This window comes from Rhizoctonia solani, chromosome 1 (assembly GCF_016906535.1).
Source record: "Rhizoctonia solani chromosome 1, complete sequence".
NCBI lineage: Eukaryota > Fungi > Basidiomycota > Agaricomycetes > Cantharellales > Ceratobasidiaceae > Rhizoctonia > Rhizoctonia solani.
Window position 1 is genome coordinate 2,122,441 of NC_057370.1, and position 14,889 is coordinate 2,137,329.

The 14,889-nt window shown below is 46.5% G+C and overlaps 5 protein-coding genes across 5 annotated transcripts; 3 read left to right on the top strand and 2 right to left on the bottom strand.

Annotated features, from left to right (window-relative positions):
- Positions 1-507: 507 nt before the first annotated feature.
- RhiXN_04193 (cytochrome P450 family protein) lies at positions 508-2,868 on the bottom strand (the record flags this gene model as incomplete). Its single annotated transcript, XM_043324010.1, has 16 exons — positions 508-522; positions 573-792; positions 852-880; positions 948-1,107; positions 1,162-1,194; positions 1,254-1,320; positions 1,383-1,633; positions 1,708-1,786; positions 1,852-1,944; positions 2,002-2,031; positions 2,093-2,186; positions 2,254-2,279; positions 2,332-2,375; positions 2,427-2,518; positions 2,571-2,668; positions 2,724-2,868. The coding sequence occupies 16 exons, from the start codon at positions 2,866-2,868 to the stop codon at positions 508-510; spliced, it is 1,476 nt and encodes a 491-aa protein (XP_043176429.1).
- Positions 2,869-3,788: 920 nt separating this feature from the next.
- On the top strand, positions 3,789-5,379 carry RhiXN_04194 (methylenetetrahydrofolate dehydrogenase (NAD+); the record flags this gene model as incomplete). Its single annotated transcript, XM_043324011.1, has 8 exons — positions 3,789-3,856; positions 3,912-3,986; positions 4,042-4,102; positions 4,153-4,437; positions 4,487-4,575; positions 4,629-5,169; positions 5,220-5,278; positions 5,331-5,379. 8 exons carry the CDS (start codon positions 3,789-3,791, stop codon positions 5,377-5,379), a joined length of 1,227 nt encoding a protein of 408 aa, XP_043176430.1.
- A 206-nt stretch (positions 5,380-5,585) lies between these two features.
- RhiXN_04195 (uncharacterized protein) lies at positions 5,586-6,489 on the bottom strand (the record flags this gene model as incomplete). Its single annotated transcript, XM_043324012.1, has 5 exons — positions 5,586-5,726; positions 5,779-5,875; positions 5,932-6,086; positions 6,140-6,252; positions 6,303-6,489. 5 exons carry the CDS (start codon positions 6,487-6,489, stop codon positions 5,586-5,588), a joined length of 693 nt encoding a protein of 230 aa, XP_043176431.1.
- A 427-nt stretch (positions 6,490-6,916) lies between these two features.
- Positions 6,917-9,245, top strand: RhiXN_04196 (ricin-type beta-trefoil lectin domain protein; the record flags this gene model as incomplete). The annotated part of the gene is made up of 10 exons (XM_043324013.1): positions 6,917-7,078; positions 7,131-7,225; positions 7,288-7,402; positions 7,473-7,537; positions 7,590-7,631; positions 7,712-7,985; positions 8,034-8,069; positions 8,317-8,332; positions 8,989-9,046; positions 9,107-9,245. 10 exons carry the CDS (start codon positions 6,917-6,919, stop codon positions 9,243-9,245), a joined length of 1,002 nt encoding a protein of 333 aa, XP_043176432.1.
- Positions 9,246-12,993: 3,748 nt separating this feature from the next.
- Positions 12,994-14,616, top strand: RhiXN_04197 (SVP1-like protein 2; the record flags this gene model as incomplete). The annotated part of the gene is made up of 4 exons (XM_043324014.1): positions 12,994-13,054; positions 13,108-13,398; positions 13,491-13,965; positions 14,022-14,616. The coding sequence occupies 4 exons, from the start codon at positions 12,994-12,996 to the stop codon at positions 14,614-14,616; spliced, it is 1,422 nt and encodes a 473-aa protein (XP_043176433.1).
- Positions 14,617-14,889: the final 273 nt, after the last annotated feature.

Below are 14,889 nucleotides of genomic sequence, written 5' to 3' on the forward strand. Positions count from 1 at the left end.
TAAAACAAGGCCAGGTGAAGAATGTCCAGACACAGGATCGACTACAAAAGGCTTCGAAGTACCTCCAAACTTTTATCCAATCGTTACAATAAGGATCAACTCCATAGAAAGGACCTAATCGATGAAACTTGCCTTCCATACACGTCCTGATCTCCAGGGATAGAACAAACCTCCGTACGACAGCTGCGACGATCACCTCTACAAGAGTCAAATATCAACAAAACAGCTCCGAACATGGGGCGAGTTGTAGCCTACTAGTTTCGAGAAGTGCAAACTAGGCGTTTGGCATACAGAACGTAAGCTTTGTTGTCCGTGGAAATATGAGGCTGAGGAGATGGAGAGCGACAGTACCTTGTATCCGCTGGGCACATCATCCAGACAGCAATGATAATCAGGGCGCTGTCAACGATCTAAACATGGATCGGGCACTCACATACAAGAGGTAGATCCCCCAAGGAATGTCATCCTAGTTAATATAGCCCAAAATGTATACACAGGGACGCCCAATCAGTCATCTGGGCGCTAGAGTATAGGCTCGCAGGTAATTGCAACGTACATATTAGAATAGATACCTGGGATTCGGGCGTCGGCCACTCCTGCCGGGAGCGGCTCAAGCCATCGACGTGGATTCCATTCGTGAGCGTCAGGACCCCAGGTTGTGGATCCCGATTGGCAGCCCGAAGGCCAACCATGACCAGCGTTCCCGCAGGCACAGCGAGTGCCGTGCAAGGGCGGCCTTCTGCGTCCACGCCCATCGGCGCCCGGAGAGGAAGCACAGTATCTCGTGATGAACTAGAATTGAGATTACCTTCTGAAACCCGATAGGTAAGCCAGATGTTTTCCCAACTTACACTCGTTCAACTATCGTCACCGGTGGGTGCTGAAACGCCAACCAGGTGCATTATCTATTATCAATGATTGAACGAGCCCCTATTTGTGAAGCGTACCAGCCGTAGTGTTTCCCTAATGACCGCGTCTAGCAATGGGAATGACTTTAGGGTCACATAGTCAGGATCTTCGTCTGAACACTTTAGTAGTTCTTCCCGAAGTTTAGACTGGATCTCGGGATGTTCGGCAAGCATCTGAAAGATACATGCCAAGGCACCACTAGAGAGCAAATTTATGTTATCTATATAGGATGGAGCTAAGGAGCGGACGGACCTTGTTGTATCATGGCCTGCGAAAATGAGAGTGCTGGTTGTCAAGTAAACGTATTGAGGACAAAACAATGAGCGTCATCCTGTGTCACTGACTTTAGTTGTCCCAACATTTCTTCCTCCGAGATCCTGTCTCTAGGATCAGCCTTTCCATTCGCCTGAACTGTATGGGAGCGGTGTCAATAGATCTTACAGAGCCTACGGATCAAGTCAAGATGGGCTCACGTATCAGCGTAACCACATCCTTCTGGGCTGAAGATAGATTATGGTGTCCGTGTTTGCTGTCCGTAAGAGCAGCCCTTCTTTGACTAAAGATCCGAAGTGCCTGCTCATACTGAATGTCAACGATAGAAAGTAGTTGTTTGATCGCTTTGCTCGGAACGCGGGTAATTATCGCCCTTCGGAACCATGCCGGACCGATCTTATACAAAGTAGGCATAATAGGCCTGAGAATGGCCAGAGAGAATAGCGCCGGGCTGAGAACCCATGATACCCATGTTCGGACGGTGCATGAGTATACGGAGTGTGAGCGATGATGTGGTACACGAACAGAAGGTGCTTGATAGCCTTGCTGTAATCACTTTCGACACCACTCAAGGTTTGGAAGTCATGGCCCATGCTTCCCAAGCCTGAAAGGCGCCCCGGATAGAGAATGAGCCTTGCACACACAGCATATCTGGTTCAAGAGGCTTACCAATAGCATCCAATGCACTCCGGTGGGCCCATCCAAAGATATCAACACTAATAGCATTTGTACCTTGCTCCTTGATCTCCCTCTCTATCCCTGCTATGAGCTGCTGTAGTGTCAGCAACTATGTATAGAGGTTGATCAAATAGACTATACCTTGTGAGATACTTCGTGAAGCATAGGCAGCTAGAAAATTGCAATTGAAACATGAATCGATCACGGCTGCTAAGCGCATGTAGCCACTTACCACTATATGCAGAAAAGAACATTTCGATACGGGTTAGTTCCGTATGTGCTTCCACCAGGATACTCACTTGTGCGGATAGTGGATGAATTGAAAACTGGGTTTATAATCTAGACAATTTCTATCAGAACATAGGCTGTGTAATAAACACATGTTCCACGCACCTTGCGTTGTGCTTTGTGTTTAGCGCCTACCGGTGTTTTGTTAGCGTATGTTGTGTGCAACAAGATATATAGCTTTACCTCTGGTAGCTAGCAGGCCCGGTCCTAGGACCATGTTTAGATTGCTAGAAACTCTTGTTGGTTTAATTTAACGGAAAAGGCCATCATATGCATACGCGGTATAGCTTTCAGTCCTTTCCCAGCCATTCTCTTCCTTGAGCAAGACTTCGCCCATAGCATAAGGATCATTGATGTATAGGCGAAGGTTCTTTGTGAAGAGTTAGTTGGCACTAAACCTGGTATCAAGCTACACCACGTACACCAAAGATTCCATAAATTTTGGCAACAGGTCCATATTTGCTCAGTGAATCATGGAACGCAAATGCTGTGTTCGGATTGTATAGGTTCGGGATATGTCCTTTGTATGACTCTGATTGAGCTAAACACTATGCTCACATCACTGATCAACTGACCTTTGCTCCATTTCTCTCGAGGAGGACCAGGCAAATGGGCTAGACCCCGATAAGCCCATGCTCGGCGCCATTTTCTCAACAACGTCACAACGACGTAGATGGAGGCAATGACCGCAAGGTATGTGAAGAAACTCATCCGAAACATTATAGAGTTTGTTGAACTTGGGAGGCTTTATGAAGATGCGACGATGGGGGTTGAGATGGAATGGTTTGTTGGCGCCCAATCGCCACTCGGCGATCGTCAATCTACCGAGAATATTTACTCTTTCTACCCTTAACTCCGCGTAGCATACCCCTTCTAAACCTTCTCCATCAGGGGCACATGCTCTTGGGGTGCATTGCCGATTTATGATAGCTGTCATTTAACATACATACAAGAGAGCAAGGGAGGTATTGGCAACTGGTTTGTATGGGTGTGGCAATGCAGTGCCTGGAGCTCATGCTCTTCCTTGCATATAGCTAGGCAAGTAACGAATAAAGAAAGGCACGTTGCCAGAGAAATGTATTGATGTAGCAGTGAAATCTAATACATGCTATTCAAGCGATTAACTTGAGCCCAACCTAAATACACGAGACCACGATAGTGACCGTACATACCATATATGCATCACCTCATGGGCTGGCTAAGCTCCGAAGTTGCTCACACCCTGATGATCCCCTAACGCACACAACCGTACCGACACTTGTTCCGCCTTCCGAATCAGGAATCAAGCACTTGATATCCTCTGGGGCAGGGCATGGACATAGTGTTGGGCTCGAGACACACACCAATGTGTCTGGGCAGAGGTATTGGGAACATGGGACTGAGCAGTATGTTAATAAATATCAAACAGTAAATCAAGGAATAAATTTAATTACTGGCGTCTGCTTGTTGAGACCACAAAGAACCTGATCCTGCTCGTTGTTGTTGCCTCTGCTGGTGCCCGCCATGACCACCAAAGAAATTATCGAAGAATCCCCCGCCTCCACCAAATTGCGCAAGCACCGCGGGGAAAATGGCAAACAGTAGATAAATGTATAGCATTGTTTTTGGATGTTATAAATCAACTGCAAGGAAAGCAAGCTATGCCAAAATACTGGCGAGTGACGTGGAGTAAAGTCGGGACACGGTCACGTGGGAAAGATAGGCTGACGTAAGGCTACTGGTCAGGGTCTAGTAAAATATTGGATTTGATTTGAAGATCTCAGGGCCGAAGCACCACACAAATCTTCTGACTCCAGCCCTGCCCCGAACGCAAGAGATAGACAAAAAGATATGGCAACGTAAGTTGAGTAGCAGCTTATATGTTTACGGGAAGATGCTAAGAGGTTGCTACAGGTCAGCTGCGCCGCAGTCTGGAATGGGGAAGTTGGTCAAGGCTGACACAATAGCTGCAAAGGTAGCAACGATTTGAAGTCGACGAGAGCGACCTCACAGTTGTTTCGTTAGTTCCGGACTGAGATTGAGCAAGCCATATCGGGATCGAGCGCTCGTGCTCGAAAGCCTCGACTTCTCGGGATTCTCTCAACTTCCTCGGCACCATCCAGATCGTATGCACAATTCACAAAGAAGACATGCGAAGCAATTGGTATCGACTTTGTCCTAAAAGAAGTCGGAGGAGCCGTAGAAGGTGGTGTAGACGGAGAGGGCGCGGAGGAGGCTATTATTGAGGCCAATGAAGATCGAAACATCGACGGAATCATGGTATACTATCCCATCTTCGGCGGGTCTCAAGTAAGTTACTCGTACCAAGTGTGAGTCTACATACTGATAACCTCTCAAGGACCATTACCTGCAGCAAGTAGTTTCGCCTTTCAAGGACGTCGAAGGACTTCACGTCAAATTTCATTATAACCTATACCATAACATTCGGTATGCATATATTCCGGTAGAACTAGGGGCGGTGTTGCTTATCTAAAAGCCAGTTTCATCCGCCCCCAAACGTTGGTGGGACTACCTAGCTCGGCAAATTCTCCAACGGCTCCTGCTCCAGCTGCTGAAGCGCCCGAAGGCTACGTCAAATCGATTATTCCATGCACACCACTGGCAATCGTCAAGGCACTTGAACATGTTGGAGTCTACAATTCCATTCTCGACTACGGAGATCGTGCATATGGCCGCACGGTTACCATTATCAACCGTTCGGAGGTTGTCGGACGTCCTCTCGCAGCTCTACTTGCCAATGATGGTGCACGAGTTTTCAGCATTGATATCGATAGTATACAAGAGTATACGAAACGCCCAGCAACAAACACGAGTAGTGGCGAGAAGCCGAATAGATATAACCCTCGACACGTTGTTCATCCATGTTCCCTGTCGCTCGAACAATGCTTGGGACTTTCAGATGTTGTGGTCTCGGCCGTACCAAGCGCAACTTACAAGGTTCCTACAGGGTGGCTGAAAGATGGATGTATATGCGTAAACGTTGCAAGCGAGAAGAATTTCCAGTCGGATGTTAGGGAGAAAGTGAGTTGCACGGCTATATACTTATAACCCTGTTTAACTCGATTTAAAAGGCATCCCTTTACATGCCCGCGGTGGGCAAGATTACCCAAATGATGTTACTCCGAAATCTGTGGGTATTTTATGATTGTTAGGTTGCTGGAGTATTCATCAACATTATCTAGACTCCGGCTCTGCCAGTATCGCGAGTTACTCGAAAGTACCGCAGCTTGAGAGTGGCTGCTGCGTGCATTATATTCCGCGGCGACTTCGACAAGGAATCATGTAGAGTGTACTATACGGGTAGTTATTAAAATAGACAATATGCAAATGAATTGACCTATACACCCAGCACTAATACGAACCACGGCGAGAGTCCTAATAAATGTATATATGCGAGCCAAGAAAATTAGTCTGGGGTGTACTTGGGCATTGTAGTTTTAATTAGATGGCTCTGCCCAAGAACGGCGGTAAGTGGGAGTGTTTGTTCCAGATACACTGGGAGTCATCGGGGTCATTGGTGTGGCGGCACCCGATGGGGTCGGATCGTCGACCAAAAATCGAACTCGTTGGCGATGGAGCTATCGCTATCCCGTAAGCATCGTTTAAGCATGGGCCTAACAACTCACACACCTGCGGAAGTTTCGGAATTAGGACCAATAGTAGGGCTATGAAATTGATTGTAAAAAGCCACGGGTTGTAATGGGTAAAGTGTGTCGACAACAAAAATCTGTATTGCTTATTTATTTAATGTGCACAGGGAGGAGCCGGGTATGAGTGACTCACAGCGCGATCGGCATAGTAAATAACCATTTCTTGGCCGGGGTATACTGAGCACCTTGGTCAATCTGTTCCCACATTGTCAGGTCATCATAGGCGCCGCCATGCAAGTCGGGATCAAATGGAATGCCTGTGATGCCGTGGAACATAACGTATGATACCTTGTTGGATCTCAGTTGGCCTCCCAAAAATGCGCCGAGGAAAAGATACCCACGAGGAGATATCCCAAATTTACTATTGTCCAGCTAGCCTCCTGAGACACTCCCGGAAGAACATCAATGAGGACTTTTGCGGCTAATGTGAGCATAGGGTGTATGATCCATGCGCCTACGTGCAGTGAGCATAGGGACGTTCCGGGTTGCCCGACGCCAACACACCTTTACCGTTTACCCACTCGGAGTTTCGGTTAATATACACGCTCTGATCCAGCATTTCCTCTGCCCCATTTCCACCGACTTCCTGTACTGCAACGATACTAGATGAGCGCGCTCGGCCTTTGGCGCCACCGTCTGATTTGGATGCAATGGATATGGGTGGTGGAACCGAAGCTCGAGGTGAAGACATCTTCTGACGAATTTACGAGAGATTTCGAGCGTTCAGATATAGTTGGGTTCAAGACACGCGTGGGGATTGAGCTCAGTCCGCAGCAAGGCCGTGCAAGCTGGTTTGTAAGAGTCTCCGAGCCCGAGAGAACGATCAAGTCACGAATCAAGTTCGGTCGCCTTGTGGGTCCTTACGTGATTAGTTGGCTGTAATTTATCAGATAGAAAAGGACTCACAGTTATATTCAAGTGAGAAGTGCGAAAGCCAAAGAACTCTCTGACACGATAGTGACGATTGTGAGCAAGCTTAAGGCTCGACGTGGTTCGGTCTAAGCGCCGGTCGGCTACAAGGATCCCATGTGATTGACTATGTTAGGTGGCTAGCCACCACCAGCATCACTGGGGAGGCGTCATTTACCTTTTTCACTCATCTCAAATAAGCTATTAAAATGGGGCAAGATATATCTCATTCGCAATACCCACCCGACGAAACCTTGCAACCTGGGACATATCGTATTTCTAACGCGGTTACCGGAACCGCCGTTCAAGTCTCTGATGATGATTCCACTAAGATTGTTACATGGCAGCAGCACGATAGAGAAAACCAACAGGTGTGTCTACCAGACCAAGTAATACGCTGTGTAATATTTTATTTGTGTCAAGTGGTTCTTACAACGATCGGGTCATGGGTATCGACTCCGAAATCGGCGTCATAATGCCTATTTAGCTGTGTCTAACACAGACAACCATGCTCTAGTGTATGCGAGCAGGTACCCAACTACATGGCTATTCTTGAAATTTAATGGGAACTATATGTAAGATTAAAGCCGATTCTAGGTGTCACCACATCCTTTGACTCGGGCATTAGCGTCCAACTTGCAGATATGAATCGAGTCCTTGATCTCCACTGGGGTTCAGGTCACAATGGAAATGAGGTACTCTATCTCATGTTAATAGTGCTCCAACTGAGATACGCGTCCTGAAACCGTATTCATTACCCTTTAGATCCACATCTGGAACCTGGACGGAGGCAACATGCCTCACAGAATTTGGAGGGTAGAGCGTATAGGGTAAGCGATCTCGTCCATCTATACTTCCAACGGCTATGTTGACTTCGAATAGTGACGATTTCGGAGAAGAAACGACAGATTCTCGACAGGAACAGTCAGTGGAAATTCGGCCGCCAAAAATGAGCCTATGAATAAAGGGCTACCTGAAACGCAAGAAGAAATCATTAGCAACAGTGAATTATCACAGCTGAGGGGCGAATTATCCAAAGCAAAACAGGAGCTCTCGGATCTGCACAGCTTGCTTTATCAGCGCGATGAGACTATACGTCAACTTCAGCAGGATTTGAAGGCTAAGGAAGAGGCGCTCAAGCATGCTCGCAAAACAGACGAAGAATCCACCCAATTGCGTCATCAGCATAGTATCTTGGAGTCCAAATTTCAACAACAGCAAACGGAGACCGCGAGCCTTCAAGCAAAGATGGACCGGGTCGAGTACCTTATGTCACAAGTAGGTGAACAATTGCTAGTATGTGGACATTCCTGAATTTGTGAACAGATGATGAATAAACCTAGTGGGGACCCTGGAGCTGGGGTACCAACTGAAATTTAACATTAAAGCGATTACCCCATACTCCGTTTTCATCTACCTGTTAGGTAGTGAAGTTATTGTTCGTACTGACTTATGTTCTTGCGTCATAAAGTGGTGTTCGACCACCTTGGTCTAAACGTGTGGTTTGTTAACCAGGTGTGGCATGCATCAGATGTATGCAGTTGTCTAATGGAATTTCGATTCAAAGTCGACGCCTCGATGCGGTTGTCCACGTGATACTCGTTTATAGAACAAGTGGCAAACACGTAAGTGGCTACATCTTGACCAACACCCTTTTGGGTTCAGTCCAACATATATATTTTTGAATGCGTTGACATAGCGTTTAAAGTGATGTTGAAGTTATCGCTTATAGGGCTTGTACAATCGCATACCTCAAGTTCCTCGCATCGAGGGCTCGAGCCAGTTGTCTATCGAATCACTAGCGCCCCCATGAACAAAGCAATTTCTATCTCTAGCTACGACCATAGTATAATTGAGACATGGGAATGAAAGGATGACGACAGACGGAAGGCAAGCTAGTAAAGCCCGCAGTCATTAGACTCGTTTACATCAGGATACCCCTCCCAAGTGGCTAGTCCAGCAATCCGGGGATAGTTACGCATCCAATAATCGAAAATATGGTCCATATTACATAGCGGTCGGAAGCACCAACAGCCAATCGTGAGTACATGCGGGAAGATTTCCTACCACATGGGAATTGTTCAAGGAGGGCGACTGTTATTTGTTCGTGAACAATCTTATATTCATAGTTCCCAACCGATATCCCATCTGGATAGAATTAACAAGCCTAGTCAAAATCGTGTTCTCAATTTAAATCGAGGACGAGACACAAACGGCAATAAGGCATTTCAAGTATCCAAACAGATCGAATTGCTGAGTTAACTGATTGCTAATTATCCAGATTCATATTCCCTACGGGGTACTGGCAGCTTCAAGTATTGGGATTTCGAGTATCTAGAGTACGGACACCTGTTTGCATGGAAAGTATTATCAGTGGTGCTGATGTACTGTATACTTAGGGACGATACCAAGCGCATGACATTGGAGCAGTTTGGAACAAATGCGAAGGAAGAAGAGTACAAACAGGAAGTTGCTTACCTACAGAAAGAGCTCAAGTGCGCCAGCAAGCAAGTGATTGCGTGTGGAACTGAGCTCTAACAAATCCAAGAAGATCCCACCGCAAATATGGAGTGCTGTGAGGCCGCGTGTATGGTAAGTTACTACAAATTCCACAAATTCTCTACCGACCCGGGGCTCCCAAAGCAAGCGGATCAGAAGATATTTCAGGTAACAAATCACTACAATTATAGTTATTTGGTGTGTATTGGAGATAGGAAGGTAAGAGCATTGTATGCATGCATCATAAATGACACGCGTGGAGTGTTGAGCTTAAATACATGCTCACAGCTACTGCTCGTCGAAGAGGCTACTCTGATTACATTTGGGTGTTAAAAACGGAGTATTTCCGCCGTCAGAATATGTGTACGCTAGCATCAACCTATCATAGATTTGTTTTAGGAGCTGCCACCCCGAGTCATCTATAAAATATGCGTTGGTGCTTAATTTGCACCACATGTAGCAACATAGTATATACAAGATATTGAGATTTAGAATCGGGTAGATTATTAACCAGATTACTGCGGGTCAAGCAATCACAGCAGATATATGAGTTGGTTATGTATGGTATGTGTCGACAAACAGACATCTGATCAGGGGCTGGTGTCACATGGCGCCAAGTGGCAACATAAAAATGGCCATGCCTAGTCATCACTCTTGAACTTGGACTTAACCTGTCAGCTCTCTTGAACAGAAATGCAGACATATGCGATGCGACTCGTCGAGCCTGGTTAGAGCCTTTTCCGGTCCGCAATGGGCCAAGGAATAGAACATTTCCCAGTTGATAAAGATATAAAACCTGGGACATACCTTATCGAAAGTGGGCTCACAAATACAGTACTTCAGGTATCGGATCACGATAGTAAAGGATAGTAGCATGGGAAAAAGAGTATACGGATAGCCAGAAAGTAAGGAGATCTTCGTGGCGTTTGTAAGGAGATAATCTGTAATTATAATGATTTATTTCCAGTGGCATATTCAGCGCTCAGGTGGTGGCTATCAATTTCAGAATAAGGAATATAGTGACTTGTACATATCTGTATCGAGTACTGATACGCACTCTTTCGTAACCGCTTCTAAATACCCGTCCACTTGGATATTACTGAAGACTGGGAGTCTTCACGGGTGGGTCATACTGGTACTGATCAAATTCCAACGCCTAACCTTATACTCGTTTATAGAATTCAACTAGCTGACAATGACAAAATGATTGACCTTCATTTTGGAAGGAGTAACAATGGTAACGAGGTATATACTAGAGTAACCTTGTCTTTTATCCCTCTGACGTCCATAATCAACAAAGCTTCATATTTGGCCATCCGTCGGAAGTCCAAACCAAACATGGCATCTTGTTCGTATAGAGTAAGTCAGAACGCACTTAACCAGCACCGTTATTTAAGGCTCGCATTGATACTATAAGTGAACCCCTTGAGGTGTAGTGCCCCCAAACCTAAAGGCTTTTGAAATTGACAACCCCACGCCTTGGGAGGACCAAAACCACCTAGATATGGCTGATCAAATACGAGAGCTGAAAAGGAGTTAACGCAGGTAAAAGACGAAGCCACTAGGAAGGATCGGGAGATATCTCAGAAGGAAGATGCCATACGTCAATTAAGAGATGATCTTGAGGCAAGAGAGTAGGTTACTCCATATTAATATAATGAGTAGAAATAACACTAGCTACTTGGTCAGTCGAGCGATTTAAAATCAAAAGTGTCCCAACAACAGACAGAGATAGTAGGCCTACAGGTAAAGATTGGCCGGCTAGAATACCTCATATCTCAGGTATGGGTGACTTTAATACAATAACGGATCCACGGTACCGGTGCTAAGTGATGCCGCAGATGAGAGGAAATACGCCTAGGAACTTTACGGAAGCTCACTGAGATCTACCTCTCCCATTCTGTTGCCTAAATAGTACATAAGTCGTTACTTCTGTCTTAAAGAATATGAACAGAAACTTTAAATGAGCCACAAATCTACTGGGGGCGATAAACCTGTAGAATGGCTTCGTGATGCTGCGCATACATGTAGCTGACCCGGTTTATCCATGAAAATAGTGGAAAGAATGATCACATGACATCAAATAGCAATACTGCAACTTCGACGGTTGCCCTCCTAATTTTAACTACTAATCATAGTAAATTGCAATGTATGCCCTCAAGGTTATGGATCCAGGTATACGGTTGTTTCGATATGCTATGGGTCAAGGAATATCACACATGTCGGTTGACGAGAAGTTGCCTCCCAGCGCATATTACATTATCAATTGGCTGACAGGGAAAGCACTTCAAGTATCGGACAAAGACGATAAATGAATATTGCTATGGGAAACAAATAAAAACGAAAGAAGGTAACAGGTAAGAGCTCTTTGCTTTACTCGTTATCCATGGTCAATCAATTGATATTATGGTACAGAGTGGCATATAGAGCGTTCTGGCGGAGGCTATAGGTTCAAAAGCCTTTCACACAATCAGTTGTATCTATCGGTAGTCAGCACTGACAATAATGCTTCTGTAGTTGTATCCAGGTACCTATGTACTTGGGTGCCGTTGGAAGCTGGCGATGGGCGGCATGGGCAAGTACATCCATGTTCACTCGAAGTACTGGAGAAATTTAGTGCATATGATCATTCCTGCAGGATACAGACACCCAATAACAACCGTTTGATAAACGCCCCTTTCAGTAGGGTAGAGAGCGGTAGTGAGGCGCGCACTTTACGAGAACTGGATAGTTTTCTTGATTGTGGTGTCGACGTCGACACTGAATTTAGATTCGCGTCTGGTCCGCCGACGGAAGTACGAAGCAGACATGGAAATTAGTTAAAATTCAATAGGTTTCTTGATATTTGTTCGAACATAGATTACATGGAGTGCATGAAACAGCAACACAAACGAACATGTCGAAATTCAGCAAAGGGATGACCAACAGCCAAGCCCAGCTCCAAAAGATCCACCGTGCGGGATTCCTGAGCGGTTGTCGAAGCAACTTCAGCAGGAACTTGCCCAGTACGGGTCGAAGTACAGAAGCTCACCAGAATACAGATACTGCTCGGAAATCCCAAGACGAGTCTCAAGAGAAAGCCGTCCAAGTTGAAACGATTTTGGATGAGCATAGGTAGTTAGCATGCCACTAAAATCTATGCCTTTGAATCTCATGATCCGACTTGGATGCATGGGGTTAGGATGTCGCCACGCCAGACTGAAATGGCGAGCCTGCCAACACGAACAGACAGATTGGAATGGATCATGTCCCAAGTAAATACGTTTGGTCGTTATTACGTACAATGAATGTCAATGAATGTTTCAGATGCTAAAAAATACGAGCATTCCTCTGAATTCACTGAATCGTAATCGTTACGTGCGGTTGGCACCATATATATTGTCATTTTACACGTAAAGTCAAACTCTTGGCGTTTCGCCATCGGTTTTTCTGGAATCAATGTTTGGAAGGACTTGTTGTTCCAAAAGTGGGCATGAGCCACAAAGTTTACACAGTTCGACTGCGCCATGTATGCTGGAACGGATAGAATAGCAGCGCTTCAGCGATTTACACCGTGTACACGTGACCACCCCTATCCAGAAACGCCCCTCATTACGAGGCGGAGTCTTGCCATCACCACAAATACTTGCGAACTCTGGAGGACCGAGTTTCTGACTGGTATAACCACTTATTGGACTGTGATCTGTGCTGTTGGCACAATGAATCTTGCCCGCCACTCGATCACCGCCACAGCACCGACATGTATACTGGACGCTCGCTTTGAGCCTAATTCTCGAATATTTACAACATGTACCCAGAAGGATTTGCAGTCTATAAGACTTGGCCACTCACACTTTTACGGAAGCGAGGTATGTCATATCTCTTCTTGGTGCGAGCTAATGCTGACGAACAATGACGCTAGATGTCCCAGACGATGCCGGAACACTTGCGTTTGTACAGCCCATGCATGCGTCGTCGTTGTTGTTTCTGGTCGGCGGAGGGCGTGCTCCACTTTATCCAGCTAATAAGGTTATCTTGTGGGACTCCGTCACTCAGCGTGAGGTTGCGGAACTCGAGTTCAAGGAGCGAGTCTGTGGCCTGGTCACTCGACGGAACTGGCTGGTAGTTGCACTCAAGCGTAGGGTAGTTGCATTTGAGATCAACTCTAATATAGAGCGTCGTGGAGAATGGGAGACCGCCGAGAACGAGCGCGGTAAGTGGTGAGTTGATGTTGGAGTCGTTGCCAACTTGCTGACGCATCGTGTGGGTATCGCCGGTGGCCCATATACTAATGATCTGACACAGGTCTGATGGCAATCGCCACAGCTCCAGATTCAACCATGCTTGCAATTCCCGGTAGACAGCCTGGTCATGTTCAGTTGATCCATTTACCTCCTTGTCCTCACCCGCCACCACCCAGTCCACCACCAAACACTACACCGAAGCCCAAAGCCCCTCAGCCTCGATCTGGACCCGATATACCACCACCTCTTGCAACGCAGCCGGGAGCGATCATCGTAGCCCATGAGAGCAAGCTCGCAGCACTTTCATTAACCGCCTCTGGTCGACTTCTCGCTACCGCATCACACCGTGGTACTTTGGTCCGAGTATGGGACACACGCAGTCGTGCAAAGATACGAGAGTTACGCCGTGGGACGGATCGTGCCGACATATACGGTGTAGCGTTTAGGGGAGACGAGCAAGAAGTATGTGTTTGGAGTGATAAGGGCACAGTCCATGTATTCAAACTTGCGAAGCAAGGAGAGGAGATTGGCGCAAAGTAAGTTGCAGCTAGGCTGTCTCGACATGAACCCATAGGCTTAATTAACCTAACAGGAATCGAACGTCTAAGCTCTCAGCACTCAAGGACTATGTACGACTGCCCAAGATCTTTGCATCGGAATGGTCTTACGCTCAATATCGTCTACCAGCGCAGGCTCCGTCGAGTAACCTGGCCGCTCTGAGCAGCCAGGTTATTGACCCTACCGCTGAAAGGGTCGACGAGGAACGATGCACTGTGGCTTGGATTGAAGTACCTATTGAAGGCCATCCACCCGTTTCTCCCTCGAAGACTAATAGACCACCCAAGTCCACATCGATTTCTACGAATCCAACCCCCACTATGCCTGTTGGATCTGAACGTCCCATGGACTATCAGCTCGTGGCTCTCACATATTCTGGAGGATGGTATCGATTGTCTTTACCCCCAGTCGCCGGGACAACGTCACAATCTGAAACTAGGCCAGCCACACCTTCAGTTGGAAGACCGGGCGGATCGGTGTTATCTAGCTCGCCCAACAATAACTCTGCATCAGGTGCCGTTGGTCGAGGCAGAGAAGGCGCTGATGGAACTGAAGTGAAGGAGAAGCAAAGCCGGCAGTGTATATTGGAAGAATTTAGACGATTTGGGAGGTGGGATGGCTGGGGCTGAATACTCTAGAACGAAACTAGACTAGGTAGACGATATTTGGTCGAGGGAGGATGGTGCTGTTTTTTAGTACGTTCTGTTTAGTTTCTTCGGGTATATTTTACACACGCACGCATCACAGCAATCTCGCGCTTTTTGTACGTATATGATTCGCTTTCATATGTATATCACTCTACACAAGTCATCCTTAGTAGAGTGAGCCGAATGTATTGTGTTTCTACGACATTCTATCCAGAGTACGGTTGAGTTACGACGATGCGCTAATAATACATCTCC